Genomic DNA, 14,892 nt, shown 5'->3' with positions numbered 1-14,892 from the left:
CAATCCAATTGAGAATCTGTGGTCAGACTTGAAGATTGCTGTTCACAAGCGGAAACCATCCAACATGAAGGATCTGGAGCAGTTTTGCCTTGAGGAATGCCAGTAGCAATATGTGGCGAGCTCATAGAGACTTATCCAAAGCGACTTGCAGCTGTAATTGCCGCAAAAGGTGGCTCGACAAAAGTACTGACTTTAAGGGGGTGAATAGTTATGCACGCTGAAGTTTTCTGTTATGTTGTCCTAAATGTTGTTTGATTCACAATATAAAAAAAACACTTCACAGTTGTAGGCATGTTCTGTGAATGAAATGATGCACACCTTCAAACAATCCATTTTATTTCCAGGTTGTGAGGCAACAAAACATGCAAAAGGGCTGAATACTTTTGCAAGGCACTGTATTTTTTTTTTTTTTTTTTTTTTTTAATTTGTCTTAGATCATGATAAAAAAAAAAAAAAATTTCTTGGCTAAAACATGCACAACCATAAGATAGAGTGGTCCAAATTGGACAGTTGGTATATATTTTTTTATGTCATAATTGACAGTAAAAAGGTGTCCATTTTATTATCACTGTAACGGTTTCCCTTTTTTTCCGTTAATATGCAATACCACAGATTTAGAAGTCAAACATCGAAATCTATAATAGAGTATATACACACACAAGCTCTTACGCTAGTAGCTCTTACTATATCCAGTTAATTTCTTTCATACAGGAAATACTAGTGTTCACATCACCAGTGACCAATTGTGGCATAAGGGATAGTGATCTCTATGAGTTCACTTTCTCCATTGGACCAAGTAGTGATCTTGTACACCGAAGGATAGCTAATCACTATTTCTAACCTGAACGCTCACTGAAATTCTGATCAAATGTATTTATAGAAATAATGCAGGGTACAATGCATCACGTTCTGTAGATTTTACGTAACCCATGAGTTCTGTGACTTTTTAAAACTATATAATACTTTAAAACACCACCCACTTCAAGTTTATTCTCTCTCTTTTGGGTATCATGTCTTTACTGGTTACAAAGTCAATATTCAATCAACATGACATATATAGTCAGCAAGTGCCAAACCTTTTTTTTGTGGTTTAAGAAGAAAAAAAGAAAACCTTGAGCTCATGTGAAAAGACTCTGAAATAGTCACACAATGAAATGGTAATGCAGTCGAGAACATAACACATAAAGGTAATTGTTAATCTAAGAACAAAAAGCATTGTGGAAAATGCAGGGGCTTTATATAAAAAGGCTAAAAATACCAAGCCAAATTCTCTAAGATATTAGGAGCACCGCATCAAGTGTGCAGTAAAGGTATTTACGTGTAAAATAATTTTATAAACGGTAAGTTCTGACATCACTCACTAGTTATAAAATTACATTGTATAGAAATGTGTGTTTAATTGTCCAATATGTATTATAACTTAATCATCCAGAGTGTAAACACTGTATTTAACCACAATACTCACCTCCCCCTTCAGAACAATATATTTTATAAGCTCTAAAATCAGATGGAGATCAACCTTCTCATCGTCTATACATTCCAGAGCATTCATAGTAGTTTCGGAGTACCTGGAGTCAATAAAAAGAAAATGTTCACAGTTAAACACATAGCCGTTTCTTTGTTAAAATAAAGGTAATATAACATCATTAAAAATAAAAAATAGCTATGAGATTCTAACGATGCAATACTTTTATTTTTTAGAAAATGGAATTTATTTCCCATGCAAGTCCTGATCTGAATATTCTCAAAGTGAAATACAGATATTTTTCACACATTTACTAAATAGATTGAATTAAGAAGGAAACAAACGTAATACAGGTTGAGTCTCCCATATCCAAAATGCTTGGCACCAGGGGTATTTTGGATAACGGAATATTCAGTAGTTTGGAATATTTGCATATCATAATGAAATATCTTGGAAATGAGACCCCAATATACACACAGAATGCATTTGTGTGTTATATACACCTTATATACACAGCCTGCAGGTAATTTTATACAATATTTTAAGAAATTTTGTGGCTCAAGAAAAGTTTGTGTACAGAAATTAAATTCATTTATGTTTCATATACACCTTATACACACAGCCTGAAGGTAATTTTATACAATATTTTTAATAATTTTGTGCCTTAGACAAAGTTTGTGTACATTGAACCATCAAAAATCAAAGGTTTCACTATCTCAGTCATGCCAAAATAATTCCGTATTTCGGAATATTTGGATATGGGTGACTCAACCTGTATTGTGAACAAATCTGAACTAATATCACCACAACAGGAAATTTACCTGCTATTAAAAATTTACATGATAATAAAATATACAAATATTGTTGCAAAGTTGTAACAGTGTGTGTGTCCTTTTGCTGGTCTATCAAAGCTTCATTTATTACAATTTGCCCATAAAAATCATTAATACGTTTGGTAAAAAACAAGAATCTATCACTCACCTTTCCTGAAGCCTCCGTACAAATTCTGGCCACCGTTCTCTGTACAATTCCTCCTTTTCTGCTTTTTCTGGACGAATCATGTGTCCTTGCATAAACCTCTTCTTCCACTGTGGCCGGCAGTCTCTGTCCTTAGGGGAATATCTTAAGGGAAAAAAAATATATATATATATATACATACACACATCTCATCTAATTAAAATTATACTTTGATTTTTCCCTAAAAGCAAAGGTGGATGCAATCAGTCAAGTACCAGTATTTCCAATATCCACTTTTTATTCTCCGTATAAAGTAAACTGGTAAAGTGGGTCATTAGTTATTCCAAACGGAAGTATTGTCAGAGATGGGCAAAAGATAAACATATCAATGATACATGTCAAAATATTTTCAATCCATGGCAGCCATCCACATATCCCTTTAATGGTGCATACACAAGGTCAGATTTTTCTTCAGATCTGAACGATAACGATTTAAAAAATCGTTCAATCGTTCATATCTGAAGGAAAATCTGACATATCTGTCAGATCTATCAGATGAACGATTTGAATGATGCGCCTTCCCGATGGTCAGATAACAATATCTGACATCTGATGTGTTTGCGGTCAGACTTGGACGATTCCAATCATTTTAATACAGTCAAAAAACTTTCAAATCTTTGGTAAAATCGTTCAAATCATTCATCTGACAGATCTGACCGTGTGTAGTCAATTTAACACCGTAGTCAGCTGGGCAGAGATAGGAAGAAGAATACCCCTGAAGGTATATGGTGTGGTGCCTTCCATTTGGTGTCTTTTTCCCTTCCCTCAGCTGAATGAAGCAAGATTGGTGTGGGTACAAAAATATATTTTATTGAAAGATTGTCACATAGTAAAACAAAATGGTGAAATCACATCAAGAATTAAAAATAAACTCATTGAGAAAAACAAAGTCATTGATAACCATGGATAACTGGTTTCAGTACAATAGAGTAAACATCTGCAAGATAAAGCATTTGACAAACCGTATTATAACAATATTGAAAGCAACATCATAAGTACAACATAATGATAAAAAATAAACCTGAACCGTAGTCTATCATGTTGTCCCACATAGCCCAGCAAAATAACTGCAGTATTATGCACATCAGAAAAAGGAGAGAAAGAAAAAGATAAGGAAAGAGGAGATAGGTGACAAGGATACCTTCTAGAATGAGATACCACATGTAAGGACCTCCCCTGATTGTTATTTTTGTGTCAACCCTGACAGAGTTCCAGCAGATCATAGTGGTGTTTCACTGGAAAAGCGCTATTTGCTTATTTTTGATTTAGCAAGCGTGAGCTCTAAAACTAGAAGACCTCTTCTTCTAGTTTTAGGAAACACACCAAGAGGTCTCCAGTCCACATATGAGGTAACTCCTGGGTCACACCACCGTGATGGAGAGTAGGGTAGGACTATATAACACACTGAAGCTAAGAAATGTGGCATTAAAAGTGAATGCTTCACTTGTAGAACCTTGACCCAGTGTCTAAATGCCCTGGTACTAGCCAAGTCCATGCTGAGGTTTTGGCTCAGATCCTCTCGCTAAGTGCGATCTCAGATTAAGGCAAAATGTCATCTTTCATGGGACAGAGATGATGTTTTCCCGTGTTCTGAAATCTGAGCTTGGCGGGAAGATGCGAACCAACACCAAACTACTCGCCTCTACTTTTAATATAGTTAGTTTAGTTAATATATTCTTCCTCTCAGTACTCTTGTGAAGCCTGCGGGAGGGAAAAGATCTTGTAAAATACATCACAATATTTGCAGAATAGGTAATAAAGCGTTAACAGTCAGTTATGTGGGGCCAATAGGTGCCAACAGTATTACCAAGCCAAAAGAAACCCAGACCGATAAAAGACCCAATTTTCCCTGGTACTGTCTTCAATACAACAGAAGTATATCTCTAGGAAGAACAGTGAATTAGTGAATATACAAACCCAGATCAGTAAGTGTATATAAAGAGAATACACTACCTGGTCATTTATTTGGTGGTGTGTAAGTGGAATCTCCAGTGGAACTTGACTTCCTGAGAACTCAGGAGGAATTGGGGGAAAATAAAAAAAATTATTTAATACTGAAATGCCTATTCAAACAATGAACAGTAGAAAGCTTCTGAAGCTGGGGCTTCATCTAAGATCCATATTATAGGGACCAACAGGAAAATCAGAGTGTTTTAATGTCCATCAGGAGGATAAATATCTAATTAATAAAGAATGGGATTAAATGGATAGAAGGTAATTTATGTATTCCTTTTAGAAGTTAGAAGCATCTTAATGCCCAAAATGAAAGCAAATTTGGCCAGTCTGTCTACTACAACAGACAGCTTGGCAGGACAGATTTAATAGGAGTTTCACTTAAGGACACCATGGATAGAACATTAGACGATTTTTAAAACAATTTGCAGTTTTCCAATGGATTAGAACATCAAATCTTCAGTGTATACGCACTATGCACGCTCCCGTGTCGTCAGATGCGTCTTCAGAACTGCTGTACTTTGCTGCTCAATCTGAAGATGTGACTGACTATCCAATGCATTTGGATGCAGCGGGGGAGTGACATATGCGGACGTTCACCAAAACATGTGGTGTGTTTGGACCGCACGATATGTCGTCCCTCGCATCTGCACTGGTCATCTAGTGTGTACCCGGCTTTAGGCAACTGTAACGTCAGCTTCTAGAGCGCTCAAAGTTGGATGAAGATTTTGTATAGTTAGGCTTGGCAAATCATCCCTTTAATTCGGGTCACATGTGAATTACACAGGTTCTGTGGCTGATTAAACCACAGGTGAAATGGAGGCTTGAAGTCAATCAGCCACAGAATCTATGAAACTCACATGAGTCTCGAATTAAAAGGATGATATGGCAAGCCTATATACAGGGCATATACAAGACAAAATTAACAGTCATTAAATGAGAAAATATGGAGATAATACGAAAAGAAAAAAAAAAGGTATTGAAATTTTGTATGAAACTTCGTTACATGTAATTTCTTTCTCATTTAAGACAGGTCTCTAGCATCGGTGGCCAAGAGAGTTTTATGGTAGCGGCTATGGGTAGCAGTTCCACACCCAAAGAATTCTCTAACTTCCATTTGTTAGATATTTTCTGTTTGGTGAAAAACTGAACACTTATTGTGCAGCTATAACGCTTCCTGCTTCGCCTCTGATGCCGCTTCGGCGGTTAATACATCTGCCCCAATCTTTCAAAAATTGCTGGAGATTAACCATTTACCATAAAACAGAACACATTTTCCATAATCATCTCTTTGCCAACTATTGAAGGACATGTTATAAACACCTAAAAGAATTTTAGATGGCTACAAGCATATTCAGATGGCAAAGCATAGGTATAACTTAAAAATAGACTTGGTGCTCTTGGTAGACACCGGTCAAAACTACTTGTTTTGAAATCCCAAGGGGCCCATACAGCATCAGATAAACGCTGTGTGTCATATGCATGTGCACGGCAGACCTAATGTGCATGCCTGTATTGTGTTCATAGAGGGCTAGTGTAATTGTTTTGTATTTGTTATAGGGAGAGTGAGGGCAGGGTTGCAGGGAGCTCAGAGTGTAAGGATGTTTTTTTTTTTTATTCTATTTTTAATAAGACTCAGTGGTAGATGTGTGCTGTGCACATTAAGTCTGATGTGCGCACCAACATGTTGACATAATGTTTAACAGCATTTGATTTTATTATATAGATCACTGGTTCTTAACTCCAACTTTCAAGTTCAGGTTGAGTCTCCCATATCCAAAATGCTTGGGACCGGGTGTATTTTGGATATCGGAATATTCCTTATTTTGGAATAATTACATACCATAATGAGATACCTTGGGAATGGGACCCAAATCTAAACACAGGATGCATTTATGTATTATATACACCTTATACACACAACCTGAAGGTAATTTTTATACAATATTTTTAATAATTTTGTGCATCAAAAAAAGTTTGTGTACATACATGAAATTCATTTAGGTTTCATCTACATCTTATACACACATCCTGAAGGTTACTTTATACTATATATTTAATAATTTTGTTATTGAACCATCAGAAAGCAAAGGTTTCACTTTCTCAGTCATGCTAAAAATATTCCATATTTTGGAATATTTAGATATGGGAGACTCAACCTGTATCCCCAACAGGTCATGTATTGAGGATTTCTATCTGTGGAAGCAGGTGGGATAATTACTGACCCAGCAAAATAGATTAACTCAGCTATGCATGATTATAGAAATGCACAAAACATGACCTGTTGAGGGGATATGAGGTGAAATTATCCTTAGCATTACCCTTTTTAAATTAATTTTTTACTATTGTACTATTTGGGATATGATTGCTTTTGCTTTCTACAGATGTGTCCTCATACACTATTGCTGCAGTCGCCCCAGACAACCCTTCTCTGCCAGCCAGGTCCCGAGCGACTTGGCCTGTGCAGAGCATATTTTTCACTTCTCTTTTGCAAAAAATGTGTCTTATTCACAATCTAATGCGACAATCCACTTCACTAGACTGTACTGATTAATTCAATATGCAACACATATCTTCGTGCGATTGAGTAAATAACATCCATGATGTGATGTTATTTGGTTATCAGGAGTGTCTGTGGTTTCAATGTACGGTGGTATGTGATAAGTAAGTATGAGAAATAATAGAAGTGTTGGGAGACTGCAGAAGTGTGTTATTGTGAGACTAAATGGGACAAAAATGTTAACAGTAGTCATTTTATTATAAATATTCATTGGATAAAAAAACAAGATAAAAAAAAATGAGGAGTCTCCTTTTCAGAACCAAAATAGGGTGTGACAGCCACAAACTCTGTGTTCTCATCTGCATACAGAAGTGGGACAAGGTGTGTGGATACAGAATGACAGCATCTATATATGCAAACATTCTGGAGATGAGGGCAGTATGGCAGGCATTTCAGCATTTCTAACCTCAACACAAATATCTCGAATATTCATCTGACAACTGCACAGTGGCTGCTTCCAATAACAAATAGCAGGACTATGATAGTGGAAGTATCAATGATTATATCTTAGGCAGAAAATAATCTCTTAGCAATGCAAGCAGCAGAATACATAGGAGGAGGGGCCCTAGATTGCACACCCTAAGCACAATGTGAGGTGCTGCCTGCTGAGACTTGTAGTGCTGCAAGCATAAAGAGACAAATGCAAGTGCACATTCTAACCATGCTGAAGCTAATAATAATACTGCTAAATAGCATCAAAGAGGTTCTTTGCATAATAATGGCCATAATTATGGGCCTGCCCACCGCGTCCAGGTGACCTCTATCAGGCAGGTCCCTAACACTCCTATGGAACAAATATAGGGCATGGGACCCCCCAGGCCAACCCAGCAGAACTGCCCCATGGCATCACACTAAGCAGGCAAGGAAAGTAGGATTACTATATCTAGGAGAATGGCCCTTGCATAAGGAAGGTTTTACATTTCTAGTACAAAATTCTGCAAATAGAGTTAATGGCGACATCCCAAACACAAAAGAAACCAAATTCTATTCCGGTCGCATGGAAATCAGAAGAAAGGGAAAAATATGTGATATGGTAAGAACTTACCCTTGTTATCTCTATTTCTACGAAGTCCATAGGGTTCCACAGGATACCTTGGGGTATAGGTGATGACGTCAGTCTTCAGGCACCACAGAGTTAAAGTTTTCAGCCTCCCAGGATGCATCTGGGTACCTCTCCTATACCCCGCCCCCGGGCCAAGGCATCTCAGTTACGTCATAAGCCATAGGCCGGAGGAGGAGAAGAAAGAGAGAGAAGAAAAAATCTGGACACTCACAAGAATCACATTCTCACCATAGGGAGACGGAAAAACCGGTGACCAGAATAAAGCCCATCTGCAGTACAGGTGCGACAGGGCGGGAGTCCTGTGGAACCCTATGGACTTCGTAGAAATAGAGATAACAAGGGTAAGTTCTTACCATATCTCATATTTTCTACTTCAGGGTCCATAGGGTATCCACAGGATACCTTGGGGATGTCCCAAAGCAGTATCCTTTAAGGGTGGGGATGCTCCTGTGCTGAGAGGAGAATCCGTCGCCCGAAGGAAGCATCCTGAGAGGCAAAGGTGTCAAAAGCGTAATACCTCACAAAGGTATGGACAGAAGACAACGTAGCAGCCTTGCAGAACTGAACTGCAGAGGCACCACGTCTAGCTGCCCACGAAGGACCCACAGACCTAGTGGAATGAGCCCTCACCAAGGAGGGAACTGGAAGACCTTCATGAAGATAAGCTTCTGAAATTGCCATACGAATCCAGCCTGCCAAAGTCTACTTTGAAGCAGGCCAACCCTTTTTACGGAAGCCATAGAGGACAAACAAGGGGTCCGACTTCCTAAAAGAAGAAGTGCGGTCAACATAAATTCTCAATGCCCGCACAACATCCCAAATGGCATCACCCACTGAAAGTCCAGGTGAATTGAAAGCCGGCACAACAATTTCTTCACTGATGTGAAAACTGGATACCACTTCGGGAAGGAATCCCGGACGAGTGCGAAGCACCGCCCTATTCCTATGAAAAATCAGAAAAGGGGGTCTACAAGAGAGAACCCCTAAATCAGAAACCCTTCTGGCCGAGGCAATGGCCAGAAGGAATATGGTTTTAGCTGTAAGCTATTTAAAGTCCACTGAGTCCAGTGGTTCAAACGGCGGTCCCTGGAGAACTCTCAGGACCACAGCCCAATTCCAAGGCGCCACCGGTGGAACAAAAGGTGGCTGAATGCGAGGAACACCTCGCATAAAGGTGTGCACATCAGAGAGCGCAGCAATCCTACGATGAAACCAGACTGACAGGGCAGACATCTGCACTTTCAGAGAAGCCAGGCGAAGCCCATGATCCAGTCCAGCCTGTAGGAAAGCCAACAACCTAGACAGGCGGAACTCCCTAAGGGAATACCCTGTAGGTCTACACTACCGGAAGAAAGTATGCCACACACGATGGTAGATTCTTGCCGAGGAAGGTTTACGAGCTCTTAGTATGGTTTGCACGACGGAGCCAGAAAAACCCTCTGGACCTTAGCATGACCGTTTCAACAGCCACACAGAGTCAGGACCCTGTGACAGCAGATTCGGTCGTAATGATAACCTCAGAGGAACGTCTACTGACAGACTCTGGAGGTCGGAGAACCAGTGCCGTCTGGGCCACTCGGGAGCTATCAACAGTAGCGTACCTCCTTCTTGATTTGAATTTCCGTATTACCTGCGGAAGAAGGGAAAACAGAGGGAAAAGATAGGCAAACTGGAACGTCTACTGGACGGACAGGGCATACACCAGAGACGCCTTTTCGTCTCTTGTTCGAGACACCGTACACCGGCAACTTGTTGTTGTGCCGGGACGCCATGAGGTCTATCTCTGGAAGACCCCGCTTGTCCACCAAACTCTGAAAGACGTCCTGGTGTAACGACCACTCTCCCGGATGCACGTCCTGCCTGCTGCGAAAATCCGCTTCCCAGTTGAGGACTCCCGGGATGAACACTGCTGATAATGCTGGGAGATTGAGGTGGGTCGTCTGCAAACACCAGGTTAGAGACAGGCGAACGTCCGGAGTGAGCCCCATCGTCTGGGACTTGAGACACTGAGGCAATCCATTCCATCAGGACCGGATCAATAGCAGCAGAGGACTGGAGAGAAATTGGGCGTACTCCACCATGTCGAATACCGACACCATTGAGCCCAATAACCTCATTGCCGAGTGTATCGACACTCGACGACACTGAAGACAACTGCGCACCCTCAACTACAAAGCAAGGATCTTTTCCTCCATCACAAAGATCCACTGCTGCCTGGAGTCCAATAAGGCCCCGAGGTGCAGGATCCTCTGAGACGGGTGAGAGTGGACCTCTGCCAGTTTGTCAACCAGCCATGACGTTGCAGTACCGCAATCGTCAGATCCAGATGGTGTAAAAGCAGCTCTGGAGACCCCGCTATCAACAGGAGGTCGTCCAGATAAGGCAACAGTCGGACTCCCTGCGTCCGCAGGAGAGCCGCCATGACCTTGGTGAATACCCGTGGAGCAGTCACCAGGCCAAAAGGCAGTGCCCGGAACTGGAAATGTTCGTTGCCAATCTGAGGAACTGCTGATGGCGCAAAAGAATAGGGACATGCAGGAAAGCGTCCTGGATGTCCAATGACACCATGTAGTCCCCAGGTTCCAGTGCCAGAATAATGGACCGCAGGGTCTCCATCCGAAACAGAGGCACCCTCAAGGACTTGTTGAGGGCCTTTAGGAGTATTGAACGGTAAGACCCATTGGGTTTCTGCACCAAAAATAGAACGGAATAGAAACCCAGGCCCCTCTGGGAAATTGGAACATGCACTGAAACTCCGGCCTGGAGCATAGTGTGCAAAACCTTCTGCAGTTCAGAGGCTTTGCTCCGGTCTAGCGGAAGGCCTGTGGTAAAGAACCGGGATGGAGGCCTGTGCCGAAAAGAGAGGGCATACCCGTGAGAGACCACCTCCTGAACCCAAGTGTCTGTCGTAGTCCTCGACCAGCACTGGGCGAACTAAAGCAGGCGCCCCCCCACTTTGGGGTCCCCCAAAGGGAGGCCTGGACCGTCAGGCCGCAGGTTTGTTATCTGACCTAGGAGCCGGACTTCTGGTACTCCAGACCTGTTTCTTGGGCTTGGACAATTTCTTGGTCCCAGCCTGCCGTGGAAAGGACTGTACTTTAGGCCTACCTTGGGCCCTGTGAGGCCGAAAGGACGACCCACCAGCACTAGAAGTAATCATAGCAGACGGAAGACCTGCAGATTTTGCTGCTGCCAATGTAGCTACTATTTTGTCCAGATCTGGACCAAATAGTACCTGTCCAGACCTTCTAATCCCTTTTTGGAATCCGCGTCCGCTTTCCAAGAACGCAACCATAAGGTGCGACGAGCAGCCACGGCTGCAGAGGAGATCCTAGAGGTGAGCATACAAATATCTAAGGCCGCTTCATTAATGTAAGTGGCCGAGTCTCGGAGATTGCCCACCAACTCGGTCTGTTCAGCCGAACAGTCAGAGTCCAAAGACGCCTCCAAATTATCCGCCCAGCACTCCATAGCTCTGGCTACCCAACACACGGCCAGAGCCGGTCTGGATGCTTCCCTGCAAGGGAATAAACGGATTTGAGGCAGATCTCCACCTTGCGGTCAGTGACATCCTTCAAGGATGACATCGAAGGCATAGGCAACGTGGCACTTTTGACTAGGCGTGTGACATGTGAATCCACTTGCGTAGGGGATTCCCACTTAGAAAAATAATAGACCGCAAACGGATAAGCCACGGCTAAGCGCCTCTGGGGCTGAAACCGTTTACCTGGACTTTTCCACGCCTCCTCTAAATGATCCACTAATTGATCAGAAAGAGGAACACTGTAGCCTCACCCTTAATATCCTTAAAAAGGCATATATGAATGTGGCCACCGAAGGATCAATATCCTCAATAACTAAAGCCGAGCGGACCGCTCGAATAAGACCAGGGATATACACCTTGGACTTAGCGTCTGGCTCTTTGGTACGGAGAGGTCCTTGGTCAGATAGATCCAGAATCTCCCCATCATCTGACGTCTCATCGTCATCCCCATAAGGAGCAGATAAAGACGCCACCGGCCGTTTATGAGGCCGCAACACAGACTCCCCCTGTAAAACATCGGACAAATGCTGACCGATGTAGTTAGAGTATTAACCCACGCAGGCTCCGGAGAAACCTGGGAAGGGACAGGGAGACTGTGGGGTACCATCAATTGTCTTGGGAACTCCCGCATGGGTGACGGACACCACTGACCGCTGGGACAAACCCGTCTGGGTAAACGCAGGTGGCGGAGCTAGCTGGCCCACAAGGGTTGTAAGCGCCTTAGCGAAGCAAGCCCAGGGAGGTTCCTGTACCGGGACCGTGACCATAATTGGCCGTGACAGTGCCAGGCACTGGGGACATAACCCCTCCGCGTTACCCTCCCCCTCCGCTATTGGTACCTTACATTTAGTACACATGAGCTGGAGAGGAAAGTCAGTCTCAGACATGATGGTAAGTATGTGACACTCACACCTATACGTATTGGTATAGTGTGAATAACAACCTGCACACCGCGCACCGCAAGGGCTTTGAGCAGAGCAAGATCAGGGATAGTAATAAGGCTGACAGTAGAAAGTGAAAGTACAGACAGCAGGCTAGCAGATTAGTCACATACAATGCAGAAGAAACAAATCCCTGCACTATTAGCGCTGGTTCTCAACTACTCAGACCCTCAGGCTGGTAGGACTCAGCGCTGCATACACTGACCTGTGACAAACAGAGGAGAGGTATGCTGGGGGACCCAGACCACAATGCCACCGCTCACAGGCTTCCAGCAGCGTTCACCATGCTTCAAAGATGGCCACCGAGGAGCAGAGGATGAAGGAGGCCGGCCTGGGGGAGGAGCGCTGACACACTATGGCCAATCAGACAGAGCAGAGAGGCTGTGTGCAGCAGGGAGGCGCCGGCTGTGAGACAGGGAAAGCGCGCTCCCCTGGCATGCATTTAACCCCTGGGACGCCGCAGCGCATGCAGCGCAGCAGCGGCCCGCTGTCCCAGGGGGTAGTGGAAGCGCAGGTTGGTCGCCTGGCTCCACGCTGCAGCCAGTCCCCAGGGAGCCCCCTGCCTGGGGACTCAGGACCATGTGACCAGCGGGGACCCACCGCGGGACCCCGCTGCTTACCTGCTATCCCCTGGGATCCGGCCATGGTCCAAGACATCTGGGGGCACCGCTAGCCGTGACCCCAGATGTCTACCAGCATCCCCGGATCAGTACCGGCGTTCTGGTACCGGCGGGGTGTAGGGGAGACGGCATGGACGTCAGTACTGACTGTCCATGCTGTACTCCCAGATGTGCAGCCAGCGCTGCCTTTAAAAGAAACTTCAGGGGCTCTTCATAGCCTCCCTCTGCACAGTGCCTCCGACTCCGGCCAGGCACCGACGAAACTGGGATGCCTTGGCCTGGGGTATAGGAGAGGGACCCAGATGCATCCTGGGAGGCTGAAAACTTTAACTCTGTGGTGCCTGAAGACTGACGTCATCACCTATACCCCAAGGTATCCTGTGGATACCCTATGGACCCTGAAGTAGAAATATGCACTATAAAAACCGCATGGACATGCACGTGCACTAGAAAACAAACAATTTGCAGGTGAAAAAACCTAAATTGCACTTAAAGAATTTGGCCTTGCATGAAGCCTATTGTGACGCCATAGGACCTAAATCTAGTAGTAGATGTTTTAACGGGGATGCGGTCACTATCCTGGCACATGGGATGCTGGCACTTAGAATACAGACGCCAGAATCCCGACACCTGTCAGAATCTCGGTGCCGCCATCCGGAAGTAGCGGGGTTAGGAGCAGGGTTAGCAGGGTAGGCACAAGGGAGGGGGTTAGGGCTATGGTGAAGAGAAGAGGAGGTTAGTTTTAGGCACTGGGGGGAGGTTAGGTTTAGGCACCAGGGAGGGAGGGTCAGGGAGAGAGGGAGGGTTAGGATACTGACCGACAGGTGTCGGCATCCTAACTCTGTCAGGATTTTGACAGCCAGGATCCCGAGTGTCAGCATCCCATACCCAACCCCATTTAAAGTGTTATCCCTAGTTACAATAAGGTTGAGTGGCAGAACTACATGCTCTTAGATGTAAAGAATCTTTCCTAAACATGTGGATGGACAATGTGGTATTATAATCTAATCCTACTTCATTTCATTCACTGGGTCCACAACTGAAACAATAAAGAGAAACGATTGCATAATCTCGATTTTGTTAGAGCAATCTTGTATATCTTTCCAGAACAAATGTAAGCAGGAAAGCAGATTAATGGTTTGTGCTTCCTGTAGGATATCATAAAAGACGGGCTTCAGCAAAACAGACACGTTGGATCAAAGATGTCTTTCTTCAGACCTACAAGGGGAATGGACTTAAGTGATAAAAGTATTAAAGGTGCATTCTACAAGGGCTTTGGCAACCTCCTCGGCCCAGGTTCCAGCAATTTATGCAATGTAGAAGAATGGTCATCTTTTCATAACCTTTACTAGACTATGGGGTTTATTTACGAAGCCAAAGTAATATGGTACTCTCTGTTTCCCCATGATTACGGTACTGGTTTAGAATTGGGTAAATTTACTAGATATATCTCATTGTTGAGCAATTTAAGGTGCCCACACACATACCGATCTGCCCACGATCAGCCGATGTGTACGATTTCCCTTAAAACTCTCCCCGGCAGCTCTGCACACGATCTCCACACGATTTGGTGTCCAATCTTCAAACGATCTCTCCTGCAGTCAGACTTTTTACAGTGCATCGCGTCCTAGATTGTCAGATCTGCCCTACTGCACGACAGAACTGAAGATGCGACGCGCATCGCATCATGATCGTGACTGGGGACTCACGATTTCCTGACGATTTGGCC

General features: G+C 43.7%; 1 protein-coding gene across 1 annotated transcript in view; it reads right to left on the bottom strand.

Annotated features, from left to right (window-relative positions):
• Positions 1–14,892, bottom strand: part of DHX36 (DEAH-box helicase 36) — an 87,125-nt gene that overhangs the window by 38,052 nt on the left and 34,181 nt on the right. Inside the window, exons 10-11 of the mRNA XM_088447650.1 lie at positions 2,447–2,587; positions 1,466–1,568 (exon numbers count right to left, since the gene is read on the bottom strand). Coding sequence (XP_088303776.1) covers positions 1,466–1,568; positions 2,447–2,587 — 244 coding nt within the window. The remainder of the gene's footprint in view (positions 1–1,465; positions 1,569–2,446; positions 2,588–14,892) is intronic.

Source organism: Taudactylus pleione, unplaced genomic scaffold (genome assembly GCF_031769625.1).
Source record: "Taudactylus pleione unplaced genomic scaffold, aTauple2 ptg000436l, whole genome shotgun sequence".
Taxonomy (NCBI): domain Eukaryota; kingdom Metazoa; phylum Chordata; class Amphibia; order Anura; family Myobatrachidae; genus Taudactylus; species Taudactylus pleione.
Note: the sequence above shows the minus strand (reverse complement) of the source record. Positions and strands in the feature narration are given on the sequence as shown.